Source organism: Aquarana catesbeiana, linkage group LG12 (assembly GCF_042186555.1).
Source record: "Aquarana catesbeiana isolate 2022-GZ linkage group LG12, ASM4218655v1, whole genome shotgun sequence".
Taxonomy (NCBI): domain Eukaryota; kingdom Metazoa; phylum Chordata; class Amphibia; order Anura; family Ranidae; genus Aquarana; species Aquarana catesbeiana.
Window position 1 is genome coordinate 221,367,803 of NC_133335.1, and position 15,050 is coordinate 221,382,852.

The 15,050-nt window shown below is 45.7% G+C and overlaps 1 protein-coding gene across 3 annotated transcripts in view; it reads left to right on the top strand.

Annotated features, from left to right (window-relative positions):
- The window catches only part of GCGR (glucagon receptor), a 111,947-nt gene that overhangs the window by 57,186 nt on the left and 39,711 nt on the right, over positions 1 to 15,050 (top strand). For all 3 annotated transcript variants that reach the window (XM_073606735.1, XM_073606736.1, XM_073606737.1), the window contains exons 4-7: positions 3,194 to 3,301; positions 8,199 to 8,314; positions 12,392 to 12,498; positions 14,142 to 14,286. In XM_073606735.1, coding sequence (XP_073462836.1) covers positions 3,194 to 3,301; positions 8,199 to 8,314; positions 12,392 to 12,498; positions 14,142 to 14,286 — 476 coding nt within the window. The remainder of the gene's footprint in view (positions 1 to 3,193; positions 3,302 to 8,198; positions 8,315 to 12,391; positions 12,499 to 14,141; positions 14,287 to 15,050) is intronic.

Genomic DNA, 15,050 nt, shown 5'->3' on the forward strand with positions numbered 1-15,050 from the left:
TGTGGGCCCCAATGCAAAATTTGACCTGCCCCCCCCCCCCCCCCCCCCCACTACCACCTGCTGCTTCTACTAACACCCAGGCCCTGGGTGATGGGGCAAGTCCTTTCCTAAAGCAGCACCCTTTGTTCTCAGCCCTCCCTGCCCAGTACAGCCCCTCCCTCCCTGCCCAGCTCAACTATGCATGCAGAGGCGTAGCTTGAAGCTTGTGGGCCCCCATGCAAAAGTTGACCTGGGCCCCCCACTACCACTTCCACCGTGTGTGCAGATACACTCACCGCACGCCAAGATACTCCAAGTGGCTTAAGAGTTTTGAGTTCCCAGAGTTCCTCCTAACATTAGAGGTCAGGGATCACCCCTGGAGAATCAGAGGACAGCTCCCCCCCCCCCCAAAATACACAGGGCTGGAATCGCATTCCTTTACACACAGTCTGTCAGCCTTCACAGGGTGTATCTGGCTTTTATGTTGCCGTTCTGACCTGTGCAATTCTCTGGTCTGAACGGCAGTGTAGTTGCAGTAGGCAGATACACCCTGTGCAGATCATGGCTAACTGGCTGTGTTGTAAAGGAATGTGATTTCAGCCCCGCGGAGGAGCAGCAGTATAGAGTGCTGTAGTGGGAAAGAAGCTCAGCAGCTGGGCATAGCATCCAGGGTAAAGGGAGTGGTCAGGGGGCTTTGGGGGGGGCACAACTTAGATCTGGGGGGCAAATTGAAATCTGGAGCCTGCAGCCCCACAGGAGCCCCTCAGGAGGTGTTAAGGGATTGCTTTTAGCAATTTCTGAAGGCTCTCTATCAGTGCTGGGGAAGATCACCTCCCGGAGGTGTGTATCTTTTCCCCAGTTGTCAGGGAAGTCGGGTAAGCGGACATCCCCATTTGGGGTACAGAGAATCCCAGCTAGGGACTAGAAGACACTGAGCGGTGTCTTACCTCACCAGTAACATCCGTCTCATCATGGTTACAGGACGGCACTCTCCTCCTCTTAATTCACACAGCTCGGTTACCATTCCATGTTGCCAGCACACAGCACAGACACTTCCCCCATCCTGGGCTGTTCTCACCCCATGCTCCTCTCCATTCAGAAAATAGCTCACAGCTTCTCCCCAGCCAATGAGAACAGAGGGGTGTGGACTGTGGAAGCCCAGTACTGGAGCGTGGCTGTGGGGCCCTAGGGCAGATCGGAGCTGGATTTTGTGGAGGGTATGATAATATGACAGGGAGGCTGTAGGTGCCCCCTGGAGCTAGGGGCGGGGTTGCAATTGTGACCCCTGCAACCCCTTATGCTACTCCCATGTATGCACCAGCACACAAGGTGGGGGCAGGCAGGCCACACTCTACGGTGCCGGGTAAAAACGGTGGGCTAGCTTGTATGTGAATCTGGGAGTCGAAGGGCCTGCCCACCATAGGTGGTAGTGGGGGGGGGCCCAGGTCAAATTGTGCATTGGGGCCCACAAGAATCAAGCTATGCCTCTGCTCAATGGTTTTGTTAATCATGATTTTCTGGCTGGTAGAGCAGCTCGAAAGGATTTTAAACGTATAACTCTGTGTTCTGAAAGGAAACCTCTTGCGTCATTTTGACATGCTTACCCACAGTCATGACAAGGGGCAGGAAAATCTAGATCAATGTGACTTTACTATTCGTTATGTGTTTTTGAGTTTTTTGGGGGGGTGATTACAGTAGTTTAATTTCATTTGGTTGTCTGTATATTTTTTTTTTTTTATGCATTATAGTGTTATTTGGGTACTGTTGTTTTAACGTTTTACTTTTTTATTTGTTTTTCTTTCTTTCGATTAAAAAAAAAGAAAAAAAAGTGAAAAAGAATGGCATGTATAAAAGACTGTTTTTTGCACAAGAACAGGTTCGGGATAGTTGAAAAAGGAGCTTTTGTAACTCTCAGAAGATATTTTAAAGCTCATTGCACCCCTAAATTCATCAAAACCACAAAAAATCCCAGGTGAACCGTTTTGATATTACTGTAATGCAGTTAAGACTTCATAAGCAGTAAAAGATATGCAAGTCTTTCAAATCATATTTTCAATGTACTACAGCATGCTGTAGATCAGGTTTGTTTTTTTTTTAAGCGGGCTGACACACCCTCAGTACAATGATCCAATCATCTGCGCTCATTTTCCAAAGTGCAGCTGTAAACTGAAAGCTTCAGTTGGACTTTAAAGAAGTACAGCCAAAGCTTGTTTGTTCATTCTGCACTCCTGTGACCCATTTTCAGCAGACAGCGGGCTTAAGCCTGCTGTCGACTGACATCACAGAGCTGGTCCAGGCTGGGGAAAGATCATAACTATTTTTTCGGAATCCGCCCACATGCCTGTACCGCCACCCAGCTCGGCCTCTCAGTGAGCCACTGAGAGGCTGAGCCGGCCACCCCCACTCCCCTCCAGTGAGCGCAGGGGGGGGGAGGGGGCGAGCAGACAGCGGTGACTGACCGACACCAGCTCTATGCCCAAGGAGCTCTGAGAACCGACCAATTGGCAGGGTTTGATCACTCGGTTCTCAGTCTTGGTCTCTTGGAGCCAAGCTGATGCTGCTTCCACCTTCGTAAGTATGATTATAAAAAAAAAAAAAAACAATCCCATACTTCTCTTTTACTACCATTGAATTTTGCTGAGATTTCTTAATTTTGCGAACTAGTAGTGATTCTGTGACCCAGAGGAAAATAAAAATAGGGGAAACGTGACTGGGGGAGGTACATACCAAGAAAGGGTTCAAATGTAAGAGGACAGTGTTGGTACCAAAGGCCTTTACTGAGTGGAGGTTGACGGGCAAATGATTGGGAAGAGCCACAAAGGTAGTAGCTTTGGCAAATGCTGGGAGATCATTCTGGAAGCATGGTCAAGAAATTTTCCCATCTGCTCTCTCTTATTTTTTCGTATGTCAACTGGGTCAGATTATAGGAAGATTTTTTTTTTCCCCAGCAGCTAGGGGGTCTGTGGTGGTCCGTGGATGAGGCTAGTACAAAATATGGAGCCCATCTGGTGGTATGGTGCTTCACCTTTTTGGTATCAGTTTCCTTGCAGATTACAGGATTCCAAGGGCTAAAACCGTGTATTTCAAACTCTGGCTTCCCAATTTTGCTAGATCCTTAGGTCAGCGACACCATCCCTTCTCTAAGGCTTCGAAGCTGATGTTCTGAAGTTCTCTTTATAAAGATTGATCTATAATCGGTGCATTTGATTTTCAGGGCTGGTCTGTAACCGGACATTTGATAATTTTGCTTGCTGGCCTGATGCTCCGCCCAACACCACAATCAATATCTCATGCCCTTGGTACCTACCCTGGTATAATAGAGGTAAACCATTTTCATTATATCTTTTGTGTGTTAAAGGGGAAACTAGCATTGTTTATGCATTTTTGCCAAGTGTTTGTTAGCCCAGCATTTCAAATTCCTGATATGTGCCAGCTGTACCATGTACTTGTATGAGAAAGTATTCTGTTATATATTTTTTTTTTTTTTTGCTTACTTTGTGTGAAATCCCTGGTGTTCCTGCCAGTCCCTCAGCTTTCCTGTTAAAAACTGACCACACTAGGCAGGAGACCATACCATGGTCAGTAATCTTGCTGTGCTCCTCCAATGATCAGACTTGTCCTGACACCCACCCCCCTCCACCGCACAGCCTTTCACTGGGAAGATCAGTGTGCTGTTGCTTCTCCTCCCCCAGCTCTTATGCAGCTGAGAACTGAGGGAATGTGATCACTTATAAAAAAAAAAAAACTGGAAAAAAGAGTATTTATGTTTTTCTTTTTTTTTATCTATACACAAATATTTGCCTTTCATTTAAATTTTAATCTGAATGGGTTGCTTTACAAGGTGATCGTTTACAATCACTTTCAGATTTTTTTTTTTTAGGCAGCATTATTGTAATTTTCATTTCCATAGTTCCATAAATAAGCAGATTGAATAAGACACAAGTCCGTCTAGTTCAACCAATAGAAAATAAACAGAAAACTCCCATATACACAATCCCAAACCCACAGTCTATCCAGAGGAAAGGCATAAAAAAAAAACCCTTTGAAGCATGGTCCAATTTACTCCAGCAGGAGAAAAAGCAAATTCCTTCCTAATCCCCCAGGGGGCCATTAGATATTCCCCGGATCCACAATCTCTTGTGTTATTTGTTCTTAAAGCCGAATTGCCAGTTATGCACCCCTATTTGCTTTAATATTTTAGTATACATGTCTTTTTGAGCTGTCCTCGGATCGGTCACATGATGTCCTTTTCCTGCGGTGAATGGGTCCTCTATGATGCAGAAAATGGCACCATAAGACATGGTTAATATTTCTTAGCTGCAACCTTCTCCCGAAAGCCAGGGTGGCTTGATGACACACTTCCAGGAGGTGCGTCCTTGACCTCCTGAACTCACAGGAAGTGGATTGAAAGACCGTGGTCCTGTGAGAGGTAGGGCAGTTGGGACTGGAGGAGGACTAATGCCACGTACATACGAGCAGAATTTCCGACAGAAAGAGTCCGACGGGAGCTTTTCATCGTATATTCGGACCGTGTGTATGCCCCATCGGACTTTTTCTGTCGAAAATTCAGACGGACTTGGATAGAGAACATGTTCTATATTTTTCCGACGGAACAAATTACTATCAGAAAAACCGCTCGTCTGTATATTCCGACGCACCAAAAACGACGCATGCTCTGAAGCAAGTACGAGATGGAAGCTATTGGCTACTGGCTATTGAACTTCCGTTTTCTAGTCCCGTCTTACGTGTTGTACATCACCGCGTTCTGGATGGTCGGAATTTGGTGTGACCGTGTGTATGCAAGACAGCTTGAGCGGCATTCCGTCGGAACTCCATCAGAAAAACCTTCAGAGTTTATTCCGACGGCAAAACCGGTCGTGTCTACAGGGCATAAGAGTGCTGCGCTGGACATGGTTGAGGTGTAAACCTGTCCTCGGTCCATGAAGGGTGATCAACCCGTCCTCCTACCTCTATGTACTAACGTTCCCATTACTCCCCTACTTTTACATTAAATGCAAGGAGTGAAACGAAATATCAAGTTCTTCTACTTGTTGGAGCTTATACAGGCGAACAGAGCAGTGGAAGAGTAATTAGAAAGCAAGTAATAGATGTAGCGAGGTCCAACTTTGCTGCTGTTATATCTAAAGCGGTGGTCCACCATCAACTCAAATTTCAGCTGTTTTAATGATTTCACACTATGGAAGCTTCCATCTTTCTATCCTCCCTCCTATGTGTGGCGATGATCTATGGGAGAAGAGTTATCATAAAAGCCGAGTCTGGAGTGGAGCAGTGGGTCCATAAGGACCCCCCCCCCCCCAATCCATGTGTCCAACCCCCAGGGGCGTTGCTGGGGGGTGGCTTTTGGGGCTATAGCCCAGAATCTGGGGCCAATAGCCCCGAGTCTCTGCAGGGGTCCCCAAAGGGGAGGGGAGGCTCTCTGGGAACCCTTATGTAAGTGGGGGGCTCTCTGGGGACCCTGATGCAAGGGAGAGGCTCTCTGGGGACCCTGATTTTAAGGCAGAGGCTCTCTAAGGACCCAGATTTAAGGGGGAGGCTCTCAGGGGACTCTAATGTAAGGGGGACTCTCTGGGAACCCTGATGTAAATGGGGGGCCCTCTGGGTACCCTGATGAAAGGGGGAGGCTCTCTGAGGACTCCGATGTAAGGAGGAGGCTCTCTAGGGACCCTGATGTAAGGGGGGCTCTCTGGGGACCCTGATGTAAGGGGGACTCTCTGGGGACCCTGATGTAAGTGGGGGGCTCTCTAGGGATATATATTCACACACACACGTATATTACTATATATACATGTATATGCTCGCCCAAGTGTATGACTTTCTTTACTATGCTGCTATGGGCTCTAGCCCCAGATCTTTTGTAGACCTAGCAACGCTCCTGCCAACCCCTAATCTACATGCAGGGTGTCAGACGCATGGATTTCAATGGTGGTTTTTTTTTTTTTTCGTTTTGGAAGTACATAAGAGCCTGAGGCTCCAATTGGCTTCAAAAAAGGGTGGGCTCGGGGTGCAGAGCACTGGGGGGGGTGTTGGTGATGGCTTCTGCAGCGGCCCCCCCCCAAAAAAAATATTGAGCACCAGCCCCGCCACTGGATCTGTTTGGCGCAGTAGCTGGTTTATAATTTTGACCAGCCTGTGTTTCTGGTGAGTGATAATGGTGAAGGATCACACTAGGTGATGCACACTCTTGATACAACACAATATTGGATGGTTCTAGGACTTTTGTATTGAAAATAACAGGTTTTTTTTTTCTTTGCCTTCCTGGCTTTTTTAAAGTGATGGCTGATTTGATTATTGCACGATAGCACTTTGTTTCTGAATAGTTTGCACATTATACTGTTTTAGACCGATTACATTTGCACTTTAGCACTTTAATATGTTTTGCAAATTTTATGTTCTGTAATATTTGTTTATGATTGCAGTAGCACTTTTTTGCATTGTGGAATATCATACAATGAAATATCATGGGGTACACATGGGTGGTGTGAATTTAGTATAAAGGGTTGGTCAGATCAGCGTTGCTCATTTCTCAATACCCCATATGTGGCCAATAAAATACAATAGCGTAGAAAAATATATATTGTTTGCTGTACCTGTGTATACACACAATAAATAAGAAAACGTAACCACCTGTTGTACATATATTCACAAGATTAGTAGGTAGAGCCCTACCCAGTGCAACTTTGTTTAGTGCAACCCACAACAAAAATGTAGATGATTGGTGGGGTGACAATGAAACAACCCTAGCTGCTCCTAGCTAGCTAACATATTTACATAGTTCAATATCAATCAACAGTAATGGTGAAATTTGCCTCAGCCGTGACCAGATTAATCCTTGCAGTCCTGCAAGAAAGCACAATAGTAAAGACAGTTCATTCTCTTTTTAGCTAATTGTGGGAACATCCTCTCCGGAGAGATGACCTTCCCACAATAAAACAAACTATATGTCTACTCCCACTGTTCACATAGATGGGTCTTCCATAAACTGCCCCCTAAAGGCAAACTTTTGCCACGTTATCTTCCAGAGCCCTTAAACACAGCTACAAAAGAAAATAGACAATCTCATCTGTCTAACCACCTTGGCAATATATATGGGCTCTCAGGCAAAGCAACAGCAGCTTTACAGTCCCCTTTTTTTTTCCCAAGATGGAGACCCAGACTGGGCCTCAGTGGTAGTAAAGGCACACACACTCAGGAGACCCCCTCCTCTCTGGAGTGCAACATTGCCCTTCACTAAACAGATTGGGAACTGGGTGGATATCTTCGCAAAGTGTCCATAATAAGCACATATCTTTGCAAAGTGTCCATAGTGAGCATATATCTTCACAAATAATTGGTGTACCCCCGTCCGCTTTAGCAAACAGGGGCCAGGAACTCCCCTCCCTGTGCAGAAGAAAAGTACAGGTGGCATGACTCAAGGCTAAACTTTCAAGGAACATAACTTACCCACTTACTTGGTGACCCCCTTACTTCTAGGTCACAGCAGTTGCTTAGGTGAACTGTAAGTGTGATACCAGACAGGACCCATGGACATAGTCCCTCAGTCAGCTCTCAGGAGAACCCTGGGTTTCAGTATTCAGTGTTCAGACCCTCAGGTCACCCACCTGAGGCCTCATGGCAGCCTGTGCTGGGGAGGGGTCTCTGGCCCCTCCCCAATTGGACTGCTCTTTCTGGAGGAAGACCCAGATCCCAATGTCTCACTAAATATAAATACCAGCACCCAGCATGTAATTGGCTGAGAGGGCATTCATATTCATGCTTCTGCTCTGCATGGGTCACTCCTGTTCACCCAGAACTTTCCAAAGTTTCCTGGATACAGAGGAGCCAATCACAGCAGCAGCACTGTGAGTCACACAGGAGACCCTCGCTAAACAATTGAAGCTTTCTGTTAAGCAGGAGACCACGCTATACTGAACTACATCCTAGCACCTATCTAGTAGGGTTGCTATACTATGGACGCAGCAAGGAGCCTTCACCCCATCTGTTGGATTTTCTGGAGAGAGGGTCAATGCTTCACTTGCTGTAACAAGAGAAATTAGAATTTGGAGCTGGAGAACATAACATCGATGATGACAAAGTGAGTAGCCAGCTGGTTTATTCAGTTTATCAGCGTCTCTTCATAAAATTCTAAAATTATCAGTATTGGGTAGACCATAATTTTTTTTTACGTCATTCTGTACAATAACAAGTGTGTCCCTTCTCAGTGCAGCATGGCTTCGTGTACAAGCACTGCGGTCCCGATGGGCAATGGGTAGAGTCATCCAACCGTCAAAATGAAACCCTTGAATGTCAGCGGGACTTGGAGGACCTGAAAGTTGAGGTAATTTCATTTCATAATTGGGTAAAATCTAAGGAGGAGTAACTGGCTGCCAGCCTGATGGACAACCAGTTCAAAGGCTTCTAGTATCCATGTTTTCAGAACATTATGGAAAGAACTAAGAAACAACATCACCATGGTTATTGACTCAGATCCACTCGCAGGTAAAACTAATACAGGAAAACAAAAACTGCAGATTTATTTTGCCCTTCATTCCACTTTAATTATTGCCTAGTAGGGTTGAACATCTTGGCAAATAACATGCTTGAATGGATGTCTAAAAACAAGCCTGTATTTGAGTCTTCGTTTTAACAGCAATGTGCTTAGGTACTGTATAGGTTGCTTGAGGATCCATTTCTGCCAGACACCATGAAAACCTTTAAAACCTGGGCACCTGCAGGGTGCAAATTCTGACTTTTGCAAAATGTGCTGCAGAAGAGCATTCTCCAACACATCCCACAATGCGATGCAATGCCTTAATAATCTATGTTCCATCTTGATATGTGCTGGTTGGCATATGCTGCTATTAGATGGTAAGACGATCTAGTTGGGCACTTTACTGTTTGCTGTTGCAGCAAGCTATTGGTTAGTGGAACGCTCCAATTGGGCACTTCTCCATTGGCTGCTGAGGTACCCTATTCGATAGTGGTAGATCTGATTGGGAACCTTTCTATTGGTTGCTGGAGCAACCTATTGAATAGTAGGAGGATCCAATTGGGCACCTTTCTATTGGCGGTTGGAGCAACTTATTGCATAGTGGGGTAATCCAATCCAGCGCCTCTCTATTGGCTGTTGAGGCACCCTGTTGGATAGCGGTATAGGTCAACTGGGCACCTCTGTATTGGGTGCTGAGGCACTCTATTGGATAGTGAAAAGGACCAGTTGGGCACTTTCTTGGCTGCTGGGGCATCCTATTGGATAGTAGGAGGATCAAATTGGACACTTCTCTAATGGCTGCTGAGGCACCCTATTGGATAGTGAGAAGATCCAATTGGGCACCTTTATATTGGCTGCTGGGGCACCCTATTGACTAGTAAGTGGATTTAACTAGGCACCTTTTTATCGGCTGCTGGAGCAACTTATTGGATAGTGGTGTGATCCAATCGGGCATCTCTCTATTGGCTGTTGAGGCACCCTGTTGGATAGTGGTATAATCTACCTGGGTACCTTTCTATTGGATGCTGGGGTACCCTATTGAATAGTAGAAGGATTCACTTGGGTACCTCTCTATTGGCTGCTGAAGGACCCTAATGGGTGGTGGGAAGATCCATTTGTGCACCTTTCTATTGGCTGCTGGAGCAACTTTTTGGATAGTGGGGAGATTCAATTGAGCATCTCTCTATTGGCTGCTGAGGCACCCTGTTGGATAGCAGTATAATCCAACTGCACACCATTCTATTGGGTGCTGAAGCACCCTATTGCATAGTTGGAGGGTAGGAATGATCCACAGGAAGAGTAGGATCTACAAATATTTTTCTGTGGTTTCACCTGGCCAGCAGAAGTCCCAAGGGCCAGGTTTGGTACATAAACATCATGGCAATTGTAGGAAAATAAGAGCTTCAGGGGCTGAAAATGTCACCTTGCACATGGCGTGCAAACAAATGTTTGATGGCCAGCCCTCATTTGTAAAAGCACAAGTAGCCCAGAGGATTTATTTTCTCTTGCCTCCATTGCCAGCACTCTCTTAAATCTTTGGCATATAAGATAAGAATACCATTGTTTTATGTAGCACACGTAATTGGGAACACAAATTTGTTTAAACATTTACGTCAAGCCCAGTGACCTCATTGATTGGTGTCGGACTCTGTTGAAGAACGATTGTTGGTGCCGGGCTGTGCAGACTGCCAGGGCCTCGTAGTCATTGTAGCCCCCATTCTCGATAAGGTGTCTGTCTCCTGGGTCTCATTGTTCCTTTATCTGGCAGTTCCTGAAGGGTGGTGGGATTTGTGCCATTGAAATTCCTCAGCTCATTCCCACTCGTGGGTCTCAGGTTTTGGCCCTTCTTCTGCTAAAGCTGCAAGCGTTTGAGTTGTTACTTCCTGCCGCCGTGGTCGTTCCAGAAGACACGGCTATAAACAAGTCATTTGTTCAAATTCCTGGCTGTATACGTTTTGTGGATTGCAGTTTATATACAGGTATGCCAAAGCCAGAGCATTTATATAACAACTGGATTTATTTAAACAGATTTTCTACTTCAATTCATAATTCAATAGGGGCCTGTCAAGGTAGGAACCCAGAAGCTGAACTGCAGGTCCATATACAAGACGGTGTAGTCATCAAATAATATATATATAAATATATGAGCCATTTTAACTACTGAATGATTGTATTTCTGTTCATCCAGTCCTTTGATTTACACAGCTCTGTCACGCAACAGAGCCCTGTATAGCAGGGAAGGTGACCTGATCTTTCTGTGCTGCAGTTTCACTTTCACTTACAGGTACCCTCCCCCACCCCGTGATTGGACAGTGAAAGAGAAGCAGAAGACTGATGAGCTCATCTCTCTAGTACTCTGCTCTTTTCTGCTATTATTGCGACTCCTAATATTGCAGCACGCCTAACTATTCCTGTGCTCTGCTTCTGCCTCCCATAGACAGAGCTCTGCTGTATAGATAATGCAGGAGGCAGATACCAAATCAAATTCGGGTACTTGCACAGCTTGCATTAAAAAAAAAATGTATTAAAGTGTTACTAAACCCAGGAGCCTGCATTCATTATATCTGGTCTCCCACAGTACACAGAACATGGAAATTCAATTTTAGTAACTATAAACTGCTAAATACCTTTTCTCATCAGCAGTATATAGCAGTCTTGTGACTTCCATTAGTGTCTGGTTAAAGTTTGTAGGAGTTTTCATTTTACTCTGATTGTCCTATGAGGCTGCATGACTCTTGACCCTCTGTCTGGACAGTGCTGATTGGCCCTGTGTTGATCACATGCACCCTCCCAAGAAAAAAAAACTCTCTAGCAATACACACCAAACTGAGCAATCAGTCAAATCAGCTTAATGCAAGCAGTGTAAATACCTGAATTTGATGTGATATCCGCTTCTTCCAAGCTGCCGTAAAGCAGAGCTCACACAGCGGAAGGGAGAAGCAGCACAAGGAGCCAATAAGGTGTGCTGCAGTGGTTAGCACCTCTGCCTTGCGGCACTGGAGTCCCTCGTTCAAGTTCCAAGTAGGACACTATCAGCTTGCATTTGCACTGGTTTCCTTCAGGAGCAAGCTTATAGGGGGAAAGAGCAGGGTGACCAAGAAATTAGTTTATGTGTACGCTGCTTCTCCCGTCACTGCCCATTCACAGGCTGCAAGATGGCCAAGACCTGTACAGCTAAGTTTAGACATGCAGATGTGTGGGATTTAAAAAAACAGTGGTTAAGCCGCACTTTAGCATTTCCTTCCCCACATTATTTGGCTTGACAAACACGGTAAAGTTTCAAACTTGCCCTATAACAGTGGTCTGCAAACTGTGGCCCTTTTTTTGCTTTTATACAGGCCTTAGGACACTATTTCATTCAACAATGGGGCATAATTCCCCTCCACTGGCACCAATGATGGGGCACTATTCCTCTCACTGACGCCAACAATGGGGCACAATTTCTTCCAGTGACACCAACAGTGGGGCCCAGTGATACCATTGAAGGGGCACAATTTTTCCTAATGACACCAACAATGGGGCACAGTTCCTCTCAATGAAGTCAATGATGGGGCACAATTTCGTCCACTGACGGGGCACTATACCTCCCACTGACACCAACAATGGGGCACAATTTCTCCCAATGACTCCGACAATGGGTCCCAATGACACCGTTGATGGGGCACTATTCTTCTCACCAACACCAAAGATGGGGCACTGTTTTTCCCAACTGACATTCAGACCTTTCTTACTCCCCAAAGGCCACAGTTCTGAAGAGCAGTATACTGGCCCTTTGTTTAGAACGTTGGAGACCCCTTCCCTATAAAAATTGGTAAGCTTGTTGACCTCACAAATAATTTTGAGATATGAAGTTCTGTTTCTTCTAGCAGACCATATTATTCAAGACAGAAGAGTCATTTGTGATGATTTGTTTTACATTTACAGGAAATTTTTTTCAAGACCTATGAAAACTTTAAGGTCATGTACACCGTAGGATATTCCAGCTCGGTAGCTGCTCTCATACTGGCCCTCGCCATCCTTGTCGGATTCAGGTATTTTATGGATTCTGCTAATGTGGGGAGGAACGGTTTCCATATGGTCAAGCTTCTTCCATCCCTTTATACATTTTTATTTTCCATAACCTGTAATGTAAGGGGCAGGATGCTCATGCCATTATTGACCTAATCTGGCCACGTGGTCCATTGCTGGACCAAACCCAAACTCATCTCTAATACCCAGTAATGTTAGAGTAAGAGATGGCTACAAAGAGTAGGATGCTTATCATTGACCTAAACTAGCCACATGGTCCATTGCTGGACCAAACCCAAACTCATCTCTAATACCCAGTAATGTTAGAGTAAGAGATGGCTACAAAGAGTAGGATGCTTATCATTGACCTAATCTGGCCACATGGTCCATTGCTGGACCAAACCCAAACTCATCTCTAATACCCAGTAATGTTAGAGTAAGAGATGGCTACAAAGAGTAGGATGCTTATCATTGACCTAATCTGGCCACACGGTCCATTGCTGGACCAAACTCATCTCTAATACCCAGTAATGTTAGAGTAAGAGATGGCTACAAAGAGTAGGATGCTTATCATTGACCTAATTTGGCCACATCGTCCTTCATTGGACCAAACTCAAACTCATCTTAGATGCCCAGTAGTGCCAGAGTAGGCAACAGCTGCAATGTGTACACAAAGGGGTAGGATGCTTGTGCTATCATTGACCTAATCTGGCCACGTAGTCCTTCATTGGACCAAACCCAAATGCATTTTTTTTTTTTTTTTTTGGGAAAAGCAAAACGCATCTTTAATGCCCAGTAGTGCCAGAGTAGGCAACAGCTGCAACATGTACACAAAGGGGTAGTATGCTCATGCTATCAGTGACCTAATCTGGTCACATGGTCCTTCTTTGGACCAAACACATATTTAATACCCTGTAGAGCCAGAGTAGGAGATGGCGATAAGCGAGTTACAGTCATGAAGTGTTGTTATTGCTGTCTATATTGGGTCCCAGGGACCATACTGGTAGTAGATAGAAAACCTACAGCAGCGACTACCCGATGAAGGGATCTAGCCCTTCCTCAGGCTGCCCAGGCCTTCATGGACTCACCCCTAGGGGGAAATTCATGCCACCCAAGGGATATAGGCCAAATCAGCAGACCAACATCTTAGCTCAAGAGCTTCAATACTCTTCTCCTCTCTAGTGCTGTCCACCATAAAAATGCCTCCTCAAGGCCCAGCACCATATTTTTTTCTGGGTGTGGTGCTGGGAGAATGCTCAGCATCATCCTCCCCACATTCTGTGAGCCTAGGCCCTTCATGGATGGAAGGGGAACGAGGGGAGGGGGGGGCGGTTTGGTTGTGGCATGCCAACCTGAGCTAACATTACTCCTGGCCATAGCAGGGCACTTAAACACCATTATGTGATGGCTGCGTTGTCCAGGAAGGGGGACCATCCACCACTGCCACAGGAGGAAAGAAATGAATTGGTCAAAAAATTGCAGAACAAATTTATGTAAATGGGATTTTTTTTTTTAGATTGAGGGGGGGAAATGGAGTTTGGTTTTAAAGAGACTCTTCCACTTTGCCCATTCAGGCCCTAAATTCATAAAGTGGCAGAGTCTCTTTTATGTGGTGGTGGCACATGAGGGACTTGTATTGAGTATGTCACTATGATGTTTCTTGCAGTAAACTTCACTGCATGAGGAATTACATCCATATCAACCTGTTCATCTCCTTCATTCTGCGGGGCGTCGGCATACTTGTGAGTGACACCTTGCTGAAGACGAGTTACAGCAAAAACGATTTTGAACACGTGGAGATCAGCAATGAGGTGAGAAGGTCACGGGACTATGCGGAGTAATTATTAACAGGCTTTATCCTACTTGCTTTGATGTCTGTCCCAAATGGAATAAAGTGTAAAGGACAGAGAGCACCAAACCAATGGTAAGAGCCTATGTACAATTATGTGTCCAGGAAAACAAGACACCTGTGTGTGTGGGTGTGTGGGGGGGGGGTTAGAAAAGACCCCCCTCATTAGGGCAAAAATATGACAGTCAGGATCTAAAGCTGGGGTCTCCAAACAAAGGGTCAGTTTACTGTCCTTCTGACTTTAGGGGGCAGTCTGTGGCTAGAATCAGTGGGAAGAATAGTGCCCCATAGGTGGTGTCAGTGGGTGGAATAGAGCCCCATTGTTGGTGTCAGTGGGAGGAATAGTGCCCCATTGTTGGTGTCAGTGGGTGGAATAGAGCCCCATTGTTGGTGTCAGTGGGAGGAATAGAGCCCCATTGTTGGTGTCAGTGGGAGGAATAGAGCCCCATTGTTGGTGTCAGTGGGAGGAATAGTGCCCCATTGTTGGTGTCAGTGGGAGGAACAATGCCCCATTGTTGGTTTCAGTGGGAGGAATAGTACACCATCGTTGGTGTCAGTGGGAGGAATAGAGCCCCATTGTTGATGTCAGTGGGAAGAATAGAGCCCCATTGTTGGTGTCAGTAGGAGGAATAGTGCCCCATCGTTGGTGTCAGTGGGAGGAATAGAGCCCCATCGTTGGTGTCAGTGGGAGGAATTGTGTCCCATCGTTGGTGTCAGCGGGAGGAA